Source organism: Coffea eugenioides, chromosome 10, assembly GCF_003713205.1.
Source record: "Coffea eugenioides isolate CCC68of chromosome 10, Ceug_1.0, whole genome shotgun sequence".
Classification (NCBI taxonomy): Eukaryota; Viridiplantae; Streptophyta; class Magnoliopsida; order Gentianales; family Rubiaceae; genus Coffea; species Coffea eugenioides.
The window spans coordinates 537592-558154 of NC_040044.1; the positions used below are offsets into that span (position 1 = coordinate 537592).

The 20563-nt window shown below is 33.7% G+C and overlaps 3 protein-coding genes across 4 annotated transcripts; 2 read left to right on the forward strand and 1 right to left on the reverse strand.

Moving 5' to 3' along the window:
• Positions 1-188: 188 nt before the first annotated feature.
• On the reverse strand, positions 189-1531 carry LOC113749676. Its single transcript, XM_027293499.1, has 2 exons — positions 1257-1531; positions 189-1132 (listed from the first exon to the last, which is right to left on the reverse strand). The coding sequence occupies exons 1-2, from the start codon at positions 1363-1365 to the stop codon at positions 585-587; spliced, it is 657 nt and encodes a 218-aa protein (XP_027149300.1). The 5' UTR covers positions 1366-1531; the 3' UTR covers positions 189-584.
• A 1405-nt stretch (positions 1532-2936) lies between these two features.
• Positions 2937-5549, forward strand: LOC113749162 (probable flavin-containing monooxygenase 1). Its single transcript, XM_027292834.1, has 5 exons — positions 2937-3428; positions 3841-4072; positions 4255-4421; positions 4655-5004; positions 5108-5549. Exons 1-5 carry the CDS (start codon positions 2937-2939, stop codon positions 5472-5474), a joined length of 1608 nt encoding a protein of 535 aa, XP_027148635.1. The 3' UTR covers positions 5475-5549.
• A 10088-nt stretch (positions 5550-15637) lies between these two features.
• On the forward strand, positions 15638-20454 carry LOC113749798 (carboxypeptidase A6). 2 transcript variants are annotated; one of them, XM_027293650.1, is made up of 11 exons: positions 15638-16061; positions 16443-16500; positions 16600-16710; positions 17106-17243; positions 17616-17685; positions 17768-17823; positions 18102-18227; positions 18937-19076; positions 19530-19602; positions 19692-19766; positions 19929-20454. In XM_027293650.1, exons 1-11 carry the CDS (start codon positions 15877-15879, stop codon positions 20238-20240), a joined length of 1344 nt encoding a protein of 447 aa, XP_027149451.1. In that variant the 5' UTR covers positions 15638-15876; the 3' UTR covers positions 20241-20454. The 2 variants fall into 2 exon arrangements, with proteins under 2 accessions (XP_027149451.1, XP_027149452.1); XM_027293651.1 differs by having other exon boundaries at positions 17616-17670.
• Positions 20455-20563: the final 109 nt, after the last annotated feature.

Sequence of the window (20563 nt, forward strand, 5' to 3'; positions counted from 1 at the left end):
TTTCTTGGTAAAGAACATTATAGAAAATTTGGCTCTATGTTAATTAATAGTTTAATCAAGCAGAAAAAGGGGATTACCCTTGAATGAGTATGAAACAGTGGTCAGAAAAATGGATGCTCTCTACCATTAGTACGATAATCAGTACATGGAATGGTGAACTCAATCGCCAACTGTAGAGAAGCAGAAAACATTTGTTGTCCAATAAATCTGAGCAAGATTTACAACACACCAAGGTGGTAGCTGAAAGCTGCAATTACGGTTAGGCCAGCCAGGCCATTCATGCGTAATTGTGATTCGCAGAATGTAGCAAGTGAAGGCTCAAAATTCCATTTAGGCACCAACATCAGATAATTACATTTGAGCTATGAGTTACATAGCCTCTAATTTCGAAAGTCAGCAAAGCATCATAACATTCATATATTAGTTACTAATAGTACTATATATATATATATAAATCTTCCAATTTTCAATCCTCAAATTTTCACTTTAGAAACTAAATCTACCATTGGAAAGCTAGCAAAACAAATTCAGAAACCAAAAAAAAAAAAAAAAACTCCAATTTCTCCACAATCTGAATTTAAACCTCAAATTTTCCTACCCCGTCTGACTCCAATTTTCTGCTGTCCCACCCCAACAGATCTTTCAACATTTGCAAAAGCCAAAGGTGGCTTCTTGTTCTCCTTACTGGTAGTGCTCCTCAGCAAATACCTGGAGCTTGAAGCCTGACTCCTGTCCACGGTTGGAGAAGAAGGAACCGTTTTCCTCAAGCTTTCAAACCTCTTGGCCTCCCCTCTTCTTTTAGCGGACTCAACCCTGACACCAAGATCATAACCATGCCCGGCCTTCTTCCCATCCCCTGTTTCCCCCACCTTCTTCCTCTTCAACCTCTCGTTCCTTCTCGCGGAGTACTCCTCATAGAACCTTCCCCTTTCAAACAAAGTACTCCTATTAACACTCATGCTAGTACCAACCAAACCAGCATCAGCCCAGTCTGCGCTGGAAAACTCCTGATGCACCATTTCTGCCAAAGCCCTCAATTCACAAGAAATGGTACGGTACTCTGGGCGAACACCCAATTCCAGTTCTTCAATCTCACAAGCACCTTTAGGCAACTGGGATTTCGTTAAAGAACCTAATTTTGCAAAGAAATTTCACAAAGATCGAGAACAATAAGAAATGCATAATATAAAAATTCCCATCTTAAAAATGAAAAAGAATCGAGAGTTTCCAGTTCCAAGAAAGAAGCATAGAAGCACCTGGTGGGGTTTGGATGGTGTTTGTATTGGACTGAAGAGGACGGCGAGGTCGGAGGCGAAGGTGGATTGGGGATCTGGCCAGTGGAGGCTTGCGAGATGATGGCATCATCTTGTTGGAGGTGAAAAATGATGATCTAACGCTTCTGTTAAGTACTACTTAGAATAGTATGAACCTCGAGGGATCAGCAAAGTAGGAGGGATGACGAGGGATTAATATAATTTGATTGGAATAAAAGCAGAGGGTTCAGGATGGATAGTTGATGGGGGATGAGACGGTGGTGCTAATCTGTCTGAAATGATTTAAGGAGATTGTTTTAGGAGGGGAGGGAGACGTGATTAGTTTTCGAATTCTAGTGAAAGAGACGGGGAGCGCTTCCAATTTCCAACGGTCATATTCAACTTAAATTAAGCGATTTGGACGGATAATAAACAAGTTTACGTTTTTGGTCCTCTTCTCGTTGCATCCTTTACATTTCCAACCCTTCACCTTTTAATCTCGTCACTAATTCTAACGATTTTATATCCTCGCACACTTTTTTGGTAATTTTTCATATCACACTATGTGTGAGGACATACTCGTCTCGACCAACTCAATTTGACATTATACTTGTAGGGTCGAATGTAAAAAAGATAACAAATCAAATATAATTTTATTTTTATCAGCTATAGTTATAAGCAAATCAATTGAAAGTACTTTATAGAGGTCGTATTAAATTTTGTAGAGAGGAAAGGAGAGGAGAGTCACCTCACTCTAAGGTTAGGACATATATAATTAGCGAATGAACTGACTTAAATTATTCTTACAAATCAACTATGGAGGGCATTTTAATTAATAACGAGATTCACTCCTAACACAAGAATCAAGTCCTTACCAACTAAATCAAAACGTGTTGATGGATTCAATCTGGTGGAGGGTTACGGTGTAATATTAAATCAGGTGAAATGTTAGGGATTCCACTTATTCCCATAAATCAACAAATATAAGCTCCCATCTTTACGATGATACTACTCAGAACATAAAACTATTCCAAGTTACAATTATAAAAGTCATCCATGCTTGCTGCTCAACCAAATTGCACTAGATATAAAATTCCGTTTGAGACACGTCTTTTTTTGTAGATTTGTGTAAAGAAGAAGCAGATGGTATATTGCTGATGTTCTCAAATCTTGACCCTGAATTTGGTGCTGTTTTGAGGCCTCGAATTTCTCAACTTGAACTGGAATTAATACACCACTTACCAAACGGTTACACAGCTGGTCGTCATACAAGTTAACAAACAATAAATCTCCTCAATTTAAAAGGTTCTCCACCCGTATACTATTTCGGCGGGAGTCCTGCATCATCCGTCAGATGATCACGCATGACTCTTCTTCGTTTTGGTTTGGGTCCTCCTTGATTACGCATGATTCAGTTGGCTTCTTACGCAGGTATATTCCGAAGTCTAAAATTTTGTCCCTCGTCCAATTCTTGGTAGCCCACCACGTTCCAAGAAGAACCAAAATCATCCAATTACGTAAGTAAAGCTCAGTAGTAGCATTGTTCAATTCACGTCTTTCAACTTCTTTAAAGTTTATGGTTTAAATAAAACAAAGGGGCATTCGGTGTCCTCATGGGCTGGGCATAATCATATAAATATGGAAATCTTGTGACCCCGAGTCTACTAGCACTTGGCCACGCTCATGGCCATGGACATTCACATGCCAAAATCCCGTGCACCAAACCAGGAGAACAGAACAATAGCGATTATAGGTGCCGGAGTTAGCGGCTTGCTTGCCTGCAAATACGCACTACAAAAGGGCTTCTCTCCGACAGTCTTTGAAGCTCGGAGTTCCATCGGGGGAGTATGGTCCAGGACTTGCGACTCTACTAAGCTGCAGACTCCCAAAAACCACTACCGCTTTTCAGATTTTGCATGGTCAGATTCAGTAAAAGAGGCCTTCCCTGATCACAACCAAGTTAGGGAGTACATCTACTCGTACGCTCTTCACTTCAACATCCTTCCACATATCAAGTTCAATTGTAAAGTCGTCAGCGTTGATTATTTATGTACATCATCTGAAGAGGACATGTCTTCATGGGAACTCTGGGCTGGCACTGGTGAGGCCTTCTCACCTAAAGGAAAATGGCATGTCAGCGTACAGGATTTGCAAACCTCAGCAGATACCACTCAGGTACTCAATCTTCCCATTTTTTATTTTTTTTTTTGAAAAGATTAGGCACTCAATCTTTATTTAGGTATTTTCTTATGAATCATGGAGCTTCAATTTGTACTCTCGAAATCTCCTTTATCCAAAGAGACTACATGCATGCACGTATACGGTTTTATTCTGTGTATATCTGTATTATTATTATTAGTAGCAGGATCATCTTGTAATTATTTTTGGTTTTCCTCCCCTGCTACGTGTTTTTGAAGTTCTTTTCTTTTTATTCATATGGGAAAGAGCAGATATCTTGGCTAAAGTAACAGTTGTAGCATGAAATGTGTGGTAACTGAAATATAAAAAAGAAGTTACATATAAAACGAATATATTCTAAATTAAAGTGAAGCAGAAAAAGGGTATCTTCATCTTGATTTGTTGCCAGGTATACCAATTTGATTTTGTAATCTTGTGCCTTGGGAAGTTCAGTGGCCTAGCCAACATCCCACCATTTGCAATGAACAAAGGGCCAGAGGTATTTGACGGTGAAGTCATGCACTCTATGGACTATGCTGCAATGGACAATGCAGCTGAATTCATCAAGAACAAGCGCGTCACAATAGTTGGATTCCAGAAATCTGCAATCGATATTGGAGCCGAAATTGCAAAAGTGAATGGTAGGTCTAAGCATTCTTTTCAATTTTCTGTTCATTTTTCTTTTCTCCCCATCTACTGCAAAATACGCTGGTGAGAAGACTGGTTTATTATGGTACCTCCTAAGATGTTTGAAAATTTGGTGGAAGGCTTTCTACCACACAAATTAGATAAACTCAGGACCGACAATAATTCATCTTTGCAGGGGCAAAGCATCCGTGCACATTGCTATTCAGGACTGCACACTGGTCAGTCCCTGAAAATTTGGTTGAATTCATTTTCCGGAACCTGAATAGAGTCTCAGAGCTTACTGTCCATAAGCCTGATGAAGCTTTCTTCCTGTGGCTCTTAGCTGCTCTGCTCTCACCCCTGGTAACACCTTCTTCTTTGCCTTGAGTAATTACATTTTAGTAATGAGAAAATCCTCCTCCAGTTTTGTACAATCGTGGCTTCTCGATCCATTCGTCTTTCTAGTTTCACAATGACAACACCTAAAAGACAAAGTAAGAAGCCAAGAAAATCTCAATACGATTAGAGTAAAATCAAAGTTATGACTTCAGTAAGACTAATAAGCCACTAACCAACCTTTGAGAGTGTGATTTCAGCTATGGATATATTCAAAGGTCATCGAGAATTATCTCAAGTGGCTATACCCCCTGGCAAAATATGATATCATTCCGGAACACGGCTTCCTCGGGCAGATTCGTTCCTGTATGTTGACAGTCTTGCCAGCTGACTTCTATGAAATAGTTAGAGAAGGTTGCCTAATCCTGAAAAAGGCACAAACTTTCAGCTTCTGCCAAACTGGAGTAGTTGTAGATGATGAAGATGTGCCCCTGGAAACGGATATAGTCATCTTTGCAACGGGATATAAAAGCGACCAGAAATTTGCCAGTGTTTTTAAGTCAATCGACTTTCAGAAATACTTGCTTGGATCATCAGCTCCTTTCTACAGGTATTCAAACCAACCTTGCTAAGTTTCCTTTAGCAATGCTACACAAGCAAACCGAAACCAATGCAAAATTTCGCATTTTCCCCTCTTTGTGACTACATGACAGGGAATGCATCCATCCAAAGATACCACAGTTGGCAATAGTAGGATACTCGGAGAGTCATGCGACAATATACACCACTGAGATAAGGGCCAAATGGCTAGCACATTTTCTTGAAGGAAATTTTCGGCTCCCAACAATAAGAGAGATGGAACACAACGTGATGAGATGGGAAAAATGCATGCGCCGGTATACCGATCCAAACTTTAAAAGAGGTTGCGTTAGTGTAATGCTACAGATATACTGCAATGATGAAATATGCAGGGACATGAATTGCAATCCTAGACGAAAGAAATCCATTCTGTCTGAGCTTTTTGCACCTTATGGTCCATCCGACTACGCTGATCTAAGTAGCTTGGGCAGAGAAGAATGACTGGAAAGGAATTTGAAACCCTTCATAGAATTGCTCTACTTCTTTCAATAAATTGCTTTCTCAAAAGCGCGCTAGTTTCCAAATACGAGCCCAGAAGGCATATAATACTTGTTTGATGAACGTTAATTCAACTAGGGACTTTAATCAAATCTATCAATCAGCAGATTATTTATCCACCGAAGTTACAGGCTCTCTCTTGCCTATCCAATCTCTCGAATTCAAACAACTCTCAAATGCTTACATGACATGTACTTCTAATGTTCTTTATAGTATACGCTTCTCATATTACATTTCTTCTGCATACTCCTAGAAGTAACTGATCTAATTCCAAAGACCACTTAAATTTAACCTACTAGTCATTTAAAGTAATAAATTTAGAGCTCCTTGTTATATAAAAGTAAAATTAGCATTAACAATAAATACAAGCACTCCCTGTTATGAAACAACTTAAAAAAGAGGTGGATGTCCATTGAGTTTTCCTGAAATATGAAACGACTGACTATTCAGTTCCCCTATGGATCTTGTAACTTTTCTTGTAATTAGAGGTTGACCATTTAGTTCCCTTATGTTTTGTTCCCTATAAATAGAGGTCATCCAACCTCTCTTGTAACCTTTGAGAGCACTTGAGAGAATAATACTCTTTGATAGTCATGTTTTCCTTTTTCGTCTGTCCCAAATTATAGTCCACCTTCCAATTGAAAAATGTAGTTGTATTTTAATTTTTCTAAAATACCCTTATTCAATGTAAGTTATTGTTACTATAAACCTACCTCATTTAATGAGAGTTTATTCTTTTTTTACCATCAATTCAAGTTCCCATAAAGTTATACTATAATTAATGTGAGGGTATTTTAGGAAAATAGCGACCTAAATTGATTGTTCTAACAAAGTTAATTACTTTTTGTTCAACTGTGTGAAAAAAAATCAGGACTGTCAAAGTGGGACGGAGGGAGTAGAATGTTTTTGTTTGGATAGAGTATTATTTCAAATAATTATTTGAAATAATTACTATAATACATTTTCTAATGTGATGTATGTGAGATAAAAAAAATGGTAGGAAATATAGAAAGGTAGATTGAAAAATGTGTTTATGATGCAAGCGAAAAATTATTTTGAAAAAATTTGCTATCTACATCTCCGTGCTCTACTCTCTTCGGCACTTTTGTTATTAGTATTAGTATTAGTACTCTACTTTAGTATTAGCTTTACGATACTTTTATTAGTACGAGTCTCTATTTTTAGACCAAGATGAGGTATAAGAATGTGCTTTTGAGCAATCAAGTGCAAATATATACTATTGAGCAATTATTGAGCACAAGTACCATACATTTGGGAAAATTTTGAAGTAACATTTCCTTTTGAGTTCCATTTATTTCTTTATTATTTATATTACAAAAGTGTACTTGTGCATCTTAATATTTTTGAAAAAGAAATTTTTTTTTATGAAAAAGAAATAGATGACAAATATTTGGGATTAAAGAATGATAATGTGATATTTGTCTCATTGATAGTGTAACTACACACACTATATTTAAAAATAAAGTGTATTTTTCTATTTGACAGTGGAAGAAATAACTGTTAATACAATAAGTGGTAGTACTAATTTAATTGAACATTTCAGAAGAGCCATTGTATTTCTTTCTAAAGGAATTAAATTTGTGATAAATAATATATTGCTCTCTATTAAGTTTTGAAAAAAATTGCTGAGTTTTAAAAATGAGTAAATCTTATATACACTAACGGTGTATACACTATTACAGTTGAATATACAATACATATGCAAAATTTGAGTTTCAAATTCAAATTCGAATTATGTATCATGTATCTAATCATGAAAGTGTATATACTGTCAGTGTATAGAAAATTAAAAATATCCGTCAAAATGGATACTTTTTTCCTAAAAAAAAAGACTTTCTTGTTGTAAAACTAATCAACTACTATAGAATGAATAGAGATATTAGAGAAAGAATTAGAGAAAAGGAAAATGATATTCTTATATTCCAATAAATACTAAAAGTCCTACTAAAGGATGTCAATGTACCTCTATATATAGGTACTATAAGATTAAAGGAATATCAATCCTATTAAACATCCACTATTACAAGAATATGAAGAAACTTATGAAACGGTTTCTCCACTACATGAGTAGATTTATGGATTGTAACTTCTATACATAATATAGTCATAAATCATGAATTAATTCTCTTGGGAATACAAAGGGACATCCACACTTTAAATTGTTTCATAACACTCCCCCTTGGATATCCATTATGCAAAGAATATGCCTCGTTAAAATCTTACTAGAGAAAAATCCATCGGGACAAAAATCCTAGTGAAGGAAAAAGAGTACACTATTCCTATGTATTAATTTTTTCCCCTGATGCAAACATCATTTGAGATTTTTTAATCGTCAGATTTCAATATTTTTCAATTGCATTGAGATATGGTACTTTCAGGACCAAGTGTCTTTTCATCTTCCTCTTGTCGTCTAAAAGGATCCTTATTAGGATCTAATGATCTGACGACCATTGGAGTATTTAATGTATATGTTTTATCCATATGAAATCGCTTTAATACCTTCTGAGTATATGCAGTTTGGTGGATAAAAATTTCACTTTTCAAATGTTTAATTTGTAAACCAAGGAATTTTATTTTTTCAAAATCTTTGATATCAAATTCCTTCTTCAAATATTCAATATTATTTTGAATATTTTCAGGAGTTCCAATCAGATTTAGATCATCAATATATATATAGCAATGATCACAAAATTTGATCCATTTTTCTTGATAAAAACACATCGACATATTGGATCATTTGTATAATCTTCTTTAACTAAACATTCATTGAAGCGGTTATACCACATATATCCAGATTGTTTGAATCCATACAAAGACCTTTGTAATTTAATAGAATAAATATCTTTAAGATTTGATTTGCATGCTTCAGGCATGTTGAATCCTTCGGGGATTCTTATATAAATATAATTTTTAAGATTCCCATATAAATATGCAGTAACGACGTCCATTAGACGCATATCTAATTTTTCATGTATTACAAAACTCACAAGATATCTAAATGTGATAGCATCCACTACAGGTGAATACGTTTCATCATAATCAAATTCAGACATTTGTGAAAATTCTTGGGTTACAAGTCTTGTTTTATACCTTACAATCTCATTTTTCTCATTTCTTTTTCTCACAAATACCCATTTATATTCTATTGACTTTACACCTGTAGTCCAAACACTTTTCTTTTAACCAGTTATTCCAATTCAGATTGAATCGTATTTTTTTATTTTGGCCAATCATTTCTATACCGACATTCATCAACCGATTTAGATTTATGATTCTCATCAATTTTTATAATATCAAGTGTTACATTTCATCAGACTCCAATTAAATTTTCTATGATTTCGTTCTCTTCAGGAGTTGGCTCTTCAGGAGGGACCTCTTCAAGAGATTGAATTTTGTCATGACATTTAATCTCCGGAGATATTTGAAATCAATTTATACCTTATTTAGGTAGATTGGCCTTAAATTTATTTGTAGCACTTGTGTATGTCCTTCAAGGATATCAATTTTAACCAGAGTATTTTCTGCAGGAATAGTTAATTTAATGACTCTTTTAGAGTCGATAAATATAACTGATAATTGGTTTGCAACTTTCTGCAAATGAATAATCTCTTGAACTTCCAGTTCACGTTATTTTGTATGAGGATCGAGAAAATCCAATTTTTTTAAATAATTTCCTTTTGGTTGATCTTTTCCCCCCTAATGTCGGGAATCGTAATTCATCAGAATAAATAAATCATTCAATAGATCACCCATCAATATTTTACGATATTTAATCATGAAAGGTGATTCATACCCAACATAAATTTTAAATTTCTTTCGGAGTCATATAAAATATAAAGAGGATATGTATAAATACTTGTCGACTCTTACATATTTTTACTTTTACCAAATCATATATCCATTGGGATCAGTAAACTTCTGATTTACTGCAATTGATGATTATAAATCAAAATGAGAATGAAGACAACTATATCGATAACCATTTCTCTCTCGAATGATTATTATGATATAATTAACCTTTATCTCCCTTGATTTCTAAACATGATCTCTATTATTGTCTCATTTAGTGTCTCAATTTGATATCCATTTCGATGGATATTCAAATTCAATAAATTTTTTGATATATGATAAAAAGTAGTGTTTTATTTATTATAAACTTTTCTCCTACGGGGAGAAATATAACAGTGGTTCTTCTGGAGTTTTCAATCACTTAAACACTACCACTGATTGTGTTTGTCTCTTTTGTTGAAAAATAGTGTATATAGTAGCATTTATTAGCGAGACACATATCATTGTCACCATAATTCTTATGGAACAAATATCATCATCATAATCCTTTGATCCCAAATGTTTAACATCCATTTCTTCTTCAGGAAGAAAAGTTAATTAAATCAATCATCATACACCTTCAGGGTGTTTAAAGAAATTGGCCATGTGAAGATGATATTATAATTTTGATTCGTCAAATGTACTTCAGGACATTTATCTTCAGAATTCTTATTTTCTTGTCCTTATCATTATTATCTCACTTTAAGTGGTAACTTTTTCTCTTGTCATAGTAAAATATATACTTATCAAAATCATAGTCATGGCAACAACCATAACTAATAAATTGAAATTCAGTCGGATTCACTTTTGGAAATGGACTAGAATTAGCATGCAATAAGTACAAAATACTTCTCAAAATTTCTCTTAATATTGCTACTACATGAGCATATTCGAGAAATCAATTGTGGAGAATATCATTTTCAATATATCTCATGAGTAAAATTTTCTCGATACAATTTCAACTGAGAAGTAATTGTGAAAATTGCATAATTATGTTCTTGTAGCCACCGGTAAATTTATCATACCAGGCTTTTGAAATAATGACCATCTTCTAGTGGCTAAATATTTTCGTTAAAGAACGACCATCTTCAGGTGATCGAATCTTTTTCTTTAAGTATTTCAAAGGACAAGTGAATCCTCAAACATAATTGATTTTCTATAATAGCATCTTTAAAACTCAATGCATCATAATATAAGTATTTATAACAAATAATTATAAAAATAAATAAGTAGAATTAAAAGGAGAAATATTACCTCAAAGATGTCAAACAATATATATTTGTGTTTAGTGGTTGCTCAACAGTAGGTACTTGTATTTTGCGATAATTCAAATATTAACCATAAGAAATTAAAATAAGTTTGTGGGTCAAAAATTTACCTCAGAAGCTACTTGAAGAAATGCAGGCAGAATTTTGGCAAAATCTCCTGTTTCACTTTCGTTCAAGGTAAAGCCTCCGTTTTCACCTTTTACTCAAAAGTAGAGACTCGTGCTGATAACGTGTTGTAAAACTAATAAACTACTATAGTATGAATAGAGACATTAGAGAAAGGGAAAATGATATTTTTATATTCCAACCAATACCAAAAGTCCTACTAAAATATGTCAATGTACCTCTATATATATGTACTACAAAATTAAAAGAACATCAATCCTATTAAACACCCACTATTGCAAGAATATGAAGAAACTTATGAAACGATTTTTCCACTACATGAGTAGATTTATGGATTGTAACTTCTATACATAATATAGCCATAAATCATGAATTAATTTTCTTGAGAATACAAAGGGACATCCACACTTTAAATTGTTTCATAACATTTCTTTAGTTTCTTCTATTTTTGTTTTTAGTCTATGTAGGAGGATTCAAATCTGAGATATCTCATTTACACTTCGTCCTTTTAAATTACCCAATCCATCCCTCCTCCATCTTTTGATTTATATTATACAAAAACAAATGCAATTAACATTCATCATCTAATATAACAAAAGTCTACCAATCCCCGTGATTTAATGGTCTAGCTTGACCTTTTTGGATATCTTTATTTTATAATGATGAATTGAATAATTGAAACTCACATGACTACTCATAAAAAATTAAAAGGCAATGAACTCTAATGAATTTTTATGTGTTAAATCATCACTAGTTAAGGTGGGGATTGATCCCTACATTTATAGAACAAATTTATGGTGACATATTGTTTTAATTGATGCATCAATAGGATGGTCACATGTATATTTATTATCTTCTCGCAATTTGGCGTTTGCAAGATTGTTTATTTACATGATTAAATTACGAGTATAATTTCTAGATTATTCAATTAATAGAATTTGTGTCTCTTCACCACATGCTTTTTATGATTATTACATGTATATTACAATAATTGTTGAACATTCTATATTTTATATTCACACACAAAATGATCTAACTAAATCATTTATTAAATTATTATAATTAATTGCTAAATTATTATTAATGAGGTCTAAATTTTTGTATCTGCTTGAAAATATGCTATATTACATGCAAGAGTACTTGAAGTAAGCTAACAAATTAAAGCAAATTATCCCGATAGCCATTAAATTTTTCGAATAGTCGAGTTTTGGCAATTCAATTATTAATGGTGTGTTTTTATCCACTAAACTATTAAAAATATAAATTTTGGGTCATTTTATTTGATTTTACCGTTAACTCTACCAAATTCAACCATTAATAGTCCGTCTCTTAAATTGTGCACATTCTTAGATTTAACAAAGTTAATGGTGGAATCAAACGGCATAATCCAAAATTACGCTTTTGATAGTTTAATAGATAAAAACATACTATTAATAATTAAATGGCCAAATCTTGACTATTAAAAAAGTTTAATGACTACCCGAATAATTTGCTCCAACAAGTTATCATATATTTTTCCCCTGCAATTAGCGTTTGGTTTTGAGCATTATATTTCTCATTTAAGATTTTTTTTTTGCGATGCGATTTATGTTTTAATTACATTGTCTCAACATACTAAGAGAGCCCCTAAAAAAGATTGAAGATATATATTGGGTATGAATTACATTTTATAATTAATCACATTGAACCATAAATTAGTGATTTGTTTATGCTTATATTTATTTTTTTTATAATTAAAATAGTTAAACTATTGTAGTATTCCAAAAAAAATGGTACTTTTTTGTTGGAAAAGTAACAGTTAATTCAACAGATATGGAGTGATGGCAGTGAGGTCAGTAGTCAAAATGATATAATTCTTTTCAAAAAAATAAGGGTAAATTAGACAATACATTAAATGACACAATTTGTTTAAACTAAAACCTTCTCCTCTTGCTTTATATACAATAAGATAGTTCGTTAATAGGTTTATCTTCAACCTGATATCTCGCTTTATATATAGTAAGATAGTTCGTGAATAGGTTTATTCTCAATTTGATTATTAAACACGTCTAAAAACTTATTTGGAGTTGCGGTAGTTTATTAGAAAGTATTTCACCTAGTAGATCTGTTAATAAAAGCATTTATTAACTGTTTAAGTGTTTTTAAATATATTATTTGGATACATGATTCAATAACTGCTTATTATATTTGATAATATGTAATTTTAAAAATTTTTAAATGTATTTATTTCTGTATTTGATTCATAATATATGATTAAATGATTAAATTTAATATTCCTTTTAAAGCATAATGTCATTCTAAAAGCATCAAATTGGATCTTTTGTTAAAAAGACTTTTAACACCAAAAATTTCGCTTCTAATTTTATAGAATGATTTTTATTAAATGTTTTAAAAGTACTTTTAGCGTCGAAAATATTTCCTTACCAAGAGTACCACAATTTCAAATGAAACCGTATATTATATACCACTGAACTGAACCAAACACAAATATGTTCTAGTTGGATTTCTTAAAAGCTATGCATACAAACAAGCATGTGGATAAAATTCCCGAAAATTAAGAAAGAGGACAAGATCAAGCTATGCAAGCAGAGAAGTAAAAAACAGTTGAACAAACGGACAAGAAGAGAACTAACTACTTCTAGAGTAGTTGACCACTAAAAGAACTTTAAAAATTCTACTTAGGTGTAGGTCAAGAGATCAAATCCTTTAGCCTGCATTTTAAATCCAAGTTTTCCTGTAGATTTTATCAGCGTGTGCGAAGGCACCTATTTAAACTGCTGATGGTTTAAGTCCCTCCAAATTTTTCTTAGATCTCTTCAGGTCCCCCTTCCCCTACGCACTCATTTGGACCAGTGGTGATTCAATCCCTCCCAGGTTCTCTTTGGATTTCTTCAAGTCCTTCTCTCCCCCTTATATAGAGTAGGAGCAAGTTTAGAATAAATTCTATCTTATTCGGAAAAAAAAATCAGTTTAGGTCGGTGGTAATTTAGTATCTTTTGGATTTTCCTTGGATTTTTTCAGATCCCCTCATTCCTTACGCACAAAAATCTGTTTGGGCCAATGATGGTTCAGTTCCCTCCGAATTTTTCTTGGGGCTTTTCAAGTCCCCCTTTCCTGTGCATGCGTTTGGGCTGATAGTAGTTCAATACCTTCTGAATTCTCCTTGAACCTCTTCAGATCGTTCTCTATTCTATTATAGAGTAGGAGTAGATTTAAAATAAATTCTAGGGATAATTTCACAAACCTCCCCTGAGGTTTCTGACACTTGCACTGAGACCCTTCCAGGTTTTAAAAATTTCACCTAGCTCCCTTACTTTTCAAATTTGGTAACAATTCAGTCCAATTAGGATTAAAATATTACTATCATGATAGAGATGACATTTATATTCCATGAATACCCTCTTCCTCCCTATATTAGTACAAGATTGCTTGTTAATAAAAAGGTAGAGATGATTATGGGTATTTTATTCTGAATCATTTAATTTATGTTAAATACATAAATATTGCAAATAAAACTCAAAAGCCGTTACACAAATATTTTTACGAAAGGAAAACTAGCATGTTTTGTATTTAATATAAATGAAGTATTTGAAAGTAAAAAAAAATGTCCATAACATACCAGTTCTTTACAAGTTTCTTCCATTATATGAATAAAGTACTAGCTATTTATGAGTATTTTACTTTGAATCATTAAATACATTAATGTTTATAAGTGAAATTCAAAAAGTGTTACACTAATATTATTACGAAAAAGAAACTAGTAGGTTTTGTATTTAACATAAATTAAATGCGTGAAAGTAAAAAAAGAAATTACCCACTTTTTACCAGCTCTTTACGGGTTTTCTTCTATTATATGAATAAAATACTAGTTATTTATAGGCATTTTACTCTGAATCATATAATTTATGTTGAATACATAAATGTTTGTAAGTAAAATTTAAAAAGTGATATACTAATATTTTTACGAAAGGAAAACTAGTAGGTTTTGTATTTAACATAAATTAAATACGTAAAAGTTAAAAAAAAAAAAGAAATTGCCCATAACATATCAGCTCTTTATGGGTTTCCTCTATTACACGAACAAAGTAATAGCTATTTATAAGCAAAAAGAAATATCCCATAAAGTACCAACTCTTTATGGCCTTTGTCTATTATACGAATTAAGTACCAGATTTTTATGGGTATTTTATTCTAAATTATTTAATTTATGTTAAATACATAAATATTTGTAAATAAAATTCAAAAGCCGTTACACAAATATTTTTACGAAAGGAAAACTAGTATGTTTTGTATTTAATATAAATGAAGTATTTGAAAGTAGAAAAAAAATTATCTATAACATACCAGTTCTTTACGAGTTTCTTCCATTATATGAATAAAGTACTAGTTATTTATGAGTATTTTACTTTGAATCATTTAATTTATATTAAATACACAAATGTTTATAAGTGAAATTCAAAAAATGTTATACTAATATTATTACGAAAGGAAAACTAGTAGGTTTTTATTAACAAGCAATCTTGTACTAATATAGGGAGGAAGAGGGTATTCATGGGATATAAATGTCATCTCTATCATGATAGTAATATTTTAATCCTAATTGGACTGAATTGTTATCAAATTTGAAAAGCAAGGGAGCTAGGTGAAATTTTTAAAACCTAGAGGGGTCTCAGTGAAAGTGTCAGAAACCTCAGGGGAGGTTTGTGAAATTATCCCTAAATTCTATTGTATCTGTAAAAAAAAAAAAAAAAAAAAAGCAGACGAGAAGAGGAATCAGTGGGGCCTAACTATGACATCGTGACCGTTGAACGTGGTTGAATCCAATCAAATCAAATCAAATCAATGCAGGGACAGACCCTCCGCCACCACCACCAGCACATCCCCAACCCATGCCCATTCCCTGACACAACTAAGTCCTCCCTCCCCCTCCTCGTCCCTTCTCACATTCGTCCTCTCACCCCCATGCCAGAAAGCCGGCCGGCAGCCTTCATACCATCAAACCATGCCCTTTCCCTCCTCCGATTCCTCCAAATTTAATCAAAGTCTTTGCAGAAAAATTACATAAGATATCACAAATTCAGGAAATGAAAAACCAGATTTAGATGGGCCGTCGTCGCCGTCGTCAAAACCACTTTCTTGATTTCAATTCCTCCTCTCCATTATATTGTTCACTGTGGCCATTTTTATTAGTTTTGTTATTCTTTGCTAGTTTTTATTTGGTCGATGGGAAAACTAATGCCACCAGTTCTCCAGTCACACCCATCAATCACGATCTTTACCATACCAGGTAAAATTCTTACTTAAATTTCATTTTATTTCTTATTGTACCCTTTTGTATTGGAAGAAGTGGGTGATATTCTGACATTAGTAAAACATTCTAATTTGGAAAGTCATGATAGTTGTAGCAGAATTAAATTTGGACTGGTGAGATCCGCCAATTTCGCATGTGCTTCATCAAAGATGGATTTTTGGTATTGATTTATTGTTGCCTCCTCAGGCTGCTTCATTCAAGTTGAATGGGAAACACAAAAATTTGAATGTAAACGGGGCCTTTTCTGAACTAACAACAGTTTGATTAGGTCTAGCTTTACTGTTTAAAAATCCAAGCGTCTTATAAGCAAAGCTGAATCTTTCTTTTCGTGTTCTTTTCTTGTGTCGAATTATGCAGTGGAGCTTTGTTGGAAGAAATTGAAGCCTTGGTGCACCGCCACCCAGACAAACTATCAGTGCGTTTATTGGTTTCTTTGGTTTTTTTCCACTTTTGTTGTTGTCGTTGTTATAATTGGGAATAATGTTTCCTGATTATTTTGTCATAACTTGATTAGATTGAGACAATTCCCAGTAAGAACAAGGGGTACAATGCAGAGATGACTGTGGTTACTTATTGTAGGAAAAGGAAAGATTGTGATGGCAAGTCCAAGTTCAGAGTACTCCTTGTAAGATTTTTCTCCACATATATTTTTTAATTGGTTTCGTTTTAATTTGCAGAATTAGGTAACATTTTCCCAATGTAGATCTACAAGCTCATTACCTTTTTATTTTTTCTTTCTCTAAATTCTGTCATCATAAGAAAGGAGTATTATAACAATGACAGACAAAGCATCCTTGCTTAGAGGAAACAAAGAGAGGGAACACCTAAAGCAAAAAAAAAAAAAAACAGAAGAAGAGGAAAAGTTGCAAAAACTATACATTTTTTTGTTTCTATGCTGACTTGTGAGTAGATAGAAGTGTGCTTCCTGCACCTAAATGTATCATATTTGACATTTAGCGTTTAGAAAATCTCAGATTTGCCATTGCTGCTGTTTTTGACAGATAATTACTTGTATTCCAGAGTTTTGGTCAGCATGGAAGGGAACTCATTACCTCTGAGCTTGCGTTTCGGATTCTTTCTATATTAAGTGAAGAAGAATTTTTACCTTATACAGATCGAGGGTCAGTAAATGACACCCTTGATAATCTTGTTATAAAGGTAATATTTGTTTTCTTGGGCTTCTGTTGTGTAAATTCTTGTTTATTTTGGCATCTACACATTCTTGTGTTCAGTATGTTATACTAATTTTCATCAGTAGAAGCTGAACAAAATTCTCTTCCAACTTCAAACTGATTACAGCTCGTTATTAAGCAGCTCTGCTGATGTTATTAATCACAAGAAGTTCTTTTTTAGTTTGATCTTGAATTAGAAACTAATACTATCTCTTTTATTATGTGAACATGCCATATTCTACTTGTATCCTGAGAATTGAATTCATGCTGCATATATTGTGTCTTTTCTATACTAAGAAAGACGTTGCCTTCTAGAACTTACACTTATTCTAAATCAAAGTGCATGTTGCTCTGTCAGGTTGTACCAATGGAAAATTTGAATGGCCGCAAACTTGTTGAAGCGGGAGACTTTTGTGAGAGGAGAAATGGTCTTTCATTTTATCATAGTGGCTATGGAGTTTGTACAGGACTACAAGTAAAAAATACTAAAAAGTTTGTCTTTTCTGGCAGGGAGAGGGGTTGATCTTAATCGAAATTGGAGTGTGGATTGGGGCAAAAAAGAAAAGGTGTGTTTAATGAACTTTTCAGGATATTTTTTTTCCTGTATTCTGGTCTTTGATCCTTCTAAAATTTTCTATCCAGGATATGATGTCCAATATTTTTATCTCTCCTGCTGTCTTGATTCTTGTTTACCTATATGCTGAGTGGTGGCTGATACATCAATACTATCTTTTGGATTGATCACACCCCCCTCCCTGGGGGTGGTATATGTTATTTTACAAATTAGTATATGGGTCCATTCCACATGCTAACAAGTTCTTCTGCCTGCTTTATTCTCTTTCAGGATTATGATCCCTATGAAGAAAATCCAGGGACTGCTCCTTTTAGTGAGCCTGAGACTCAATTCATGCGGAAGCTTTCGATATCTTTTGAGCCCCATGTGTGGGTTAATGTTCATTCAGGAATGGAAGTAAGCTTTGATTCTTAAATATCTCTAGCTTCTGCCACTGCAAGTTTGCTCCAAGATTTGCATTTTGTAAAGTTAGCACATAAGTTTAAGTTTTCAGCACAATCTATTTTAAGGCATTTGTCACCCAGCCTGTGGTTGTGGACTATCTTTGCAGCAATTAAGCTGTTTCCTTCTGGACTTAACTGTAAAACCTGTTCTTTCAAAATGCATTGCATCTTGAAGCCCCGACAGTATTCCTTTTTTTTAGTTTTTGTGTGTTTCATCTTTCTTTTACCTTTTTGTTTTCTTCAAATCTTCATGGAAGCGATCTTTGTTTTTCAATTGATATAGTTGATGAACATGTCCTGTTATTCAATCAAAGCAGCTTCTGAATGTGACTGGATATGCATTCCCAGTAAAATGAAGTTTTTTGGTGCCAAGCTTCTTTCTTTGACATATCAGACATTTATTGATCAGGTTTTTATACTATAATCTTGGGATGAGTTCTCAGATGAATTAAGGCAGCAAATACAACAGTCTTACATGTTTGTTTTCAGACTAGATGAGTACATGGAGTTTTACGGCTTTATATTTCCTGGACCTAATTCACATTGAATTGGTAACCTGCATCTGCCTCGTTATTATGCGCAGTAAATAGTAATACCATATTGCTGTAATATTTGGTTTTTTGTGTCAGTTTTCATCAGTTGTCGTTTATTGTTTTCGTTAGGCCTTATTTATGCCATATGATCACAAAAATACGACTCCAGATGGATCTCCTTCCCTGAGAATGAGATCAATGCTTGAAAAGTTGAACCATCTTCACTTGAAAGATCGTTGTTTAATTGGATCTGGTGGAGGCTCTGTCGGGTTTGTATACTTACACTGATATCCTGCAATATCTGGTTTGTTCTGAAAGTGGCCATGCATTATGTTACCTCAGCTTAAGTGGTATTTATATGGGTTTATTCAAAGACCTAAAGTGACCCCTATTGACATTCTTATTCTGTTTACCACTGCAATGCGGCTGCTTTCTGCCTGACTACATTGCTGGTTGATTCTGGTGTAAATTTTTTTTTTCTTTTTTCCTGACTGCAAAAGGCCATGAAGCATGTTATCCAGTGAATAAGCAGCCCTGGTGAACTTAGAACCTACCCGTGCAGTTAATTTGCAGTGTTGTTATTTTCAAATCAAGCTCTTTTAGGATGGAATAATAAGCAGTGCTTGCATTTTAAATTAGACAGGAAACGTGTTGCTTTTACAATGTTCTTATTGTTTTGCATAACAGATTATTTTGACTGCTTTTTTTTTGGGTGTGTTTAGATATCTAGCTCACGGGACAGCTACTGATTACATGTATGATGTCACAAAGGTCCCCATGGCATTCACCTTTGAGGTGTGTGATTCTCTTCTATATGTTGTTTAAGTTGAGTATTTTCTCGATTTCGATGTTCTGTTCTTAATGCGTGCACCTTGGACTAGCAGATATACGGAGATGGTACAGCCTCCTCAAAGGACTGCTTTAGAATGTTCAATCCCATCGACATCACCACCTTTAATGTATGTTGGTTTTCAAGTTATGTACATAGATACAAGTGTATTAGATTGGTTAATTCAAGTTTCAAATTTCTCTTTGGAAGGAGATTTATTGAGCTAATTATAAGTAGCGTCTGTTCATGGTTAGTTCTGGGAACTTATCAGTATTGATCTTTTGAATTTCAGAAGGTTCTCAATGATTGGTCTGCTGCATTTTTAACACTGTTCAAATTGGGTGAGTTGCAAGTGGATGGACTTCATTCAGGGGATGTGGCATCAAGTTCTGAGAAGTGGATATCCATAGATGACTACTTGAATGGTTATCTGTTCGAGAGGAGAAATAGATACGGCAAGAAGATGGAAGTGCTTGAACTCGGAATGCAGGAGATCAGAACATATTTCCGATTATTTCTGTTATCATCAGTCCTTTTGATGTTTATGTTTTGTTCTAGAATCTCGAAGAGCACAAGACCTATTGTTTCAGCAATGTCCTTGTAATGATGTACTCTTGGCCCTCCTGTTGCTCAATGAAATTGGAGGGTCAAGCGAGAGACGGCGAGAGAGCAATTTTGGCGCACCTGTAATTTATTCCCTGTAGCAATTCTTTTTGTATTTTGTGTCCCTTGTACCTCATTTCCCTTTTTTTTTTCCACTGCAAGTGAATCTACAACCCCTTAAGGATAATTTGGAACAGTAAGTCTCATTTTATGCATTTGAACGATCTCCAATTTTCCTTCAAGAAGATAACCAGTGCATGTCTCAAATGTTATGCATCGCTGCAAGATTCTCTGAAGTTACTCGCAATACAGCATGAAACTTGC

Bases quoted from the DNA above. Each gene is read 5' to 3' on its own strand.
- LOC113749676 (XM_027293499.1), bottom strand. From the start codon at position 1,365: ATGATGCCATCATCTCGCAAGCCTCCACTGGCCAGATCCCCAATCCAC. The intron at 1,133-1,256 runs GTGCTTCTATGC...TTGCAAAATTAG, and splicing joins CACCATCCAAACCCCACCAG to GTTCTTTAACGAAATCCCAG.
- LOC113749162 (XM_027292834.1), top strand. From the start codon at position 2,937: ATGGCCATGGACATTCACATGCCAAAATCCCGTGCACCAAACCAGGAG. The intron at 4,073-4,254 runs GTAGGTCTAAGC...TCATCTTTGCAG, and splicing joins CGAAATTGCAAAAGTGAATG to GGGCAAAGCATCCGTGCACA. The intron at 4,422-4,654 runs GTAACACCTTCT...GTGTGATTTCAG, and splicing joins CTGCTCTGCTCTCACCCCTG to CTATGGATATATTCAAAGGT.
- LOC113749798 (XM_027293650.1), top strand. From the start codon at position 15,877: ATGGGCCGTCGTCGCCGTCGTCAAAACCACTTTCTTGATTTCAATTCC. The intron at 17,244-17,615 runs GTAATATTTGTT...TTGCTCTGTCAG, and splicing joins TTGATAATCTTGTTATAAAG to GTTGTACCAATGGAAAATTT. The intron at 17,824-18,101 runs GTGTGTTTAATG...ATTCTCTTTCAG, and splicing joins ATTGGGGCAAAAAAGAAAAG to GATTATGATCCCTATGAAGA.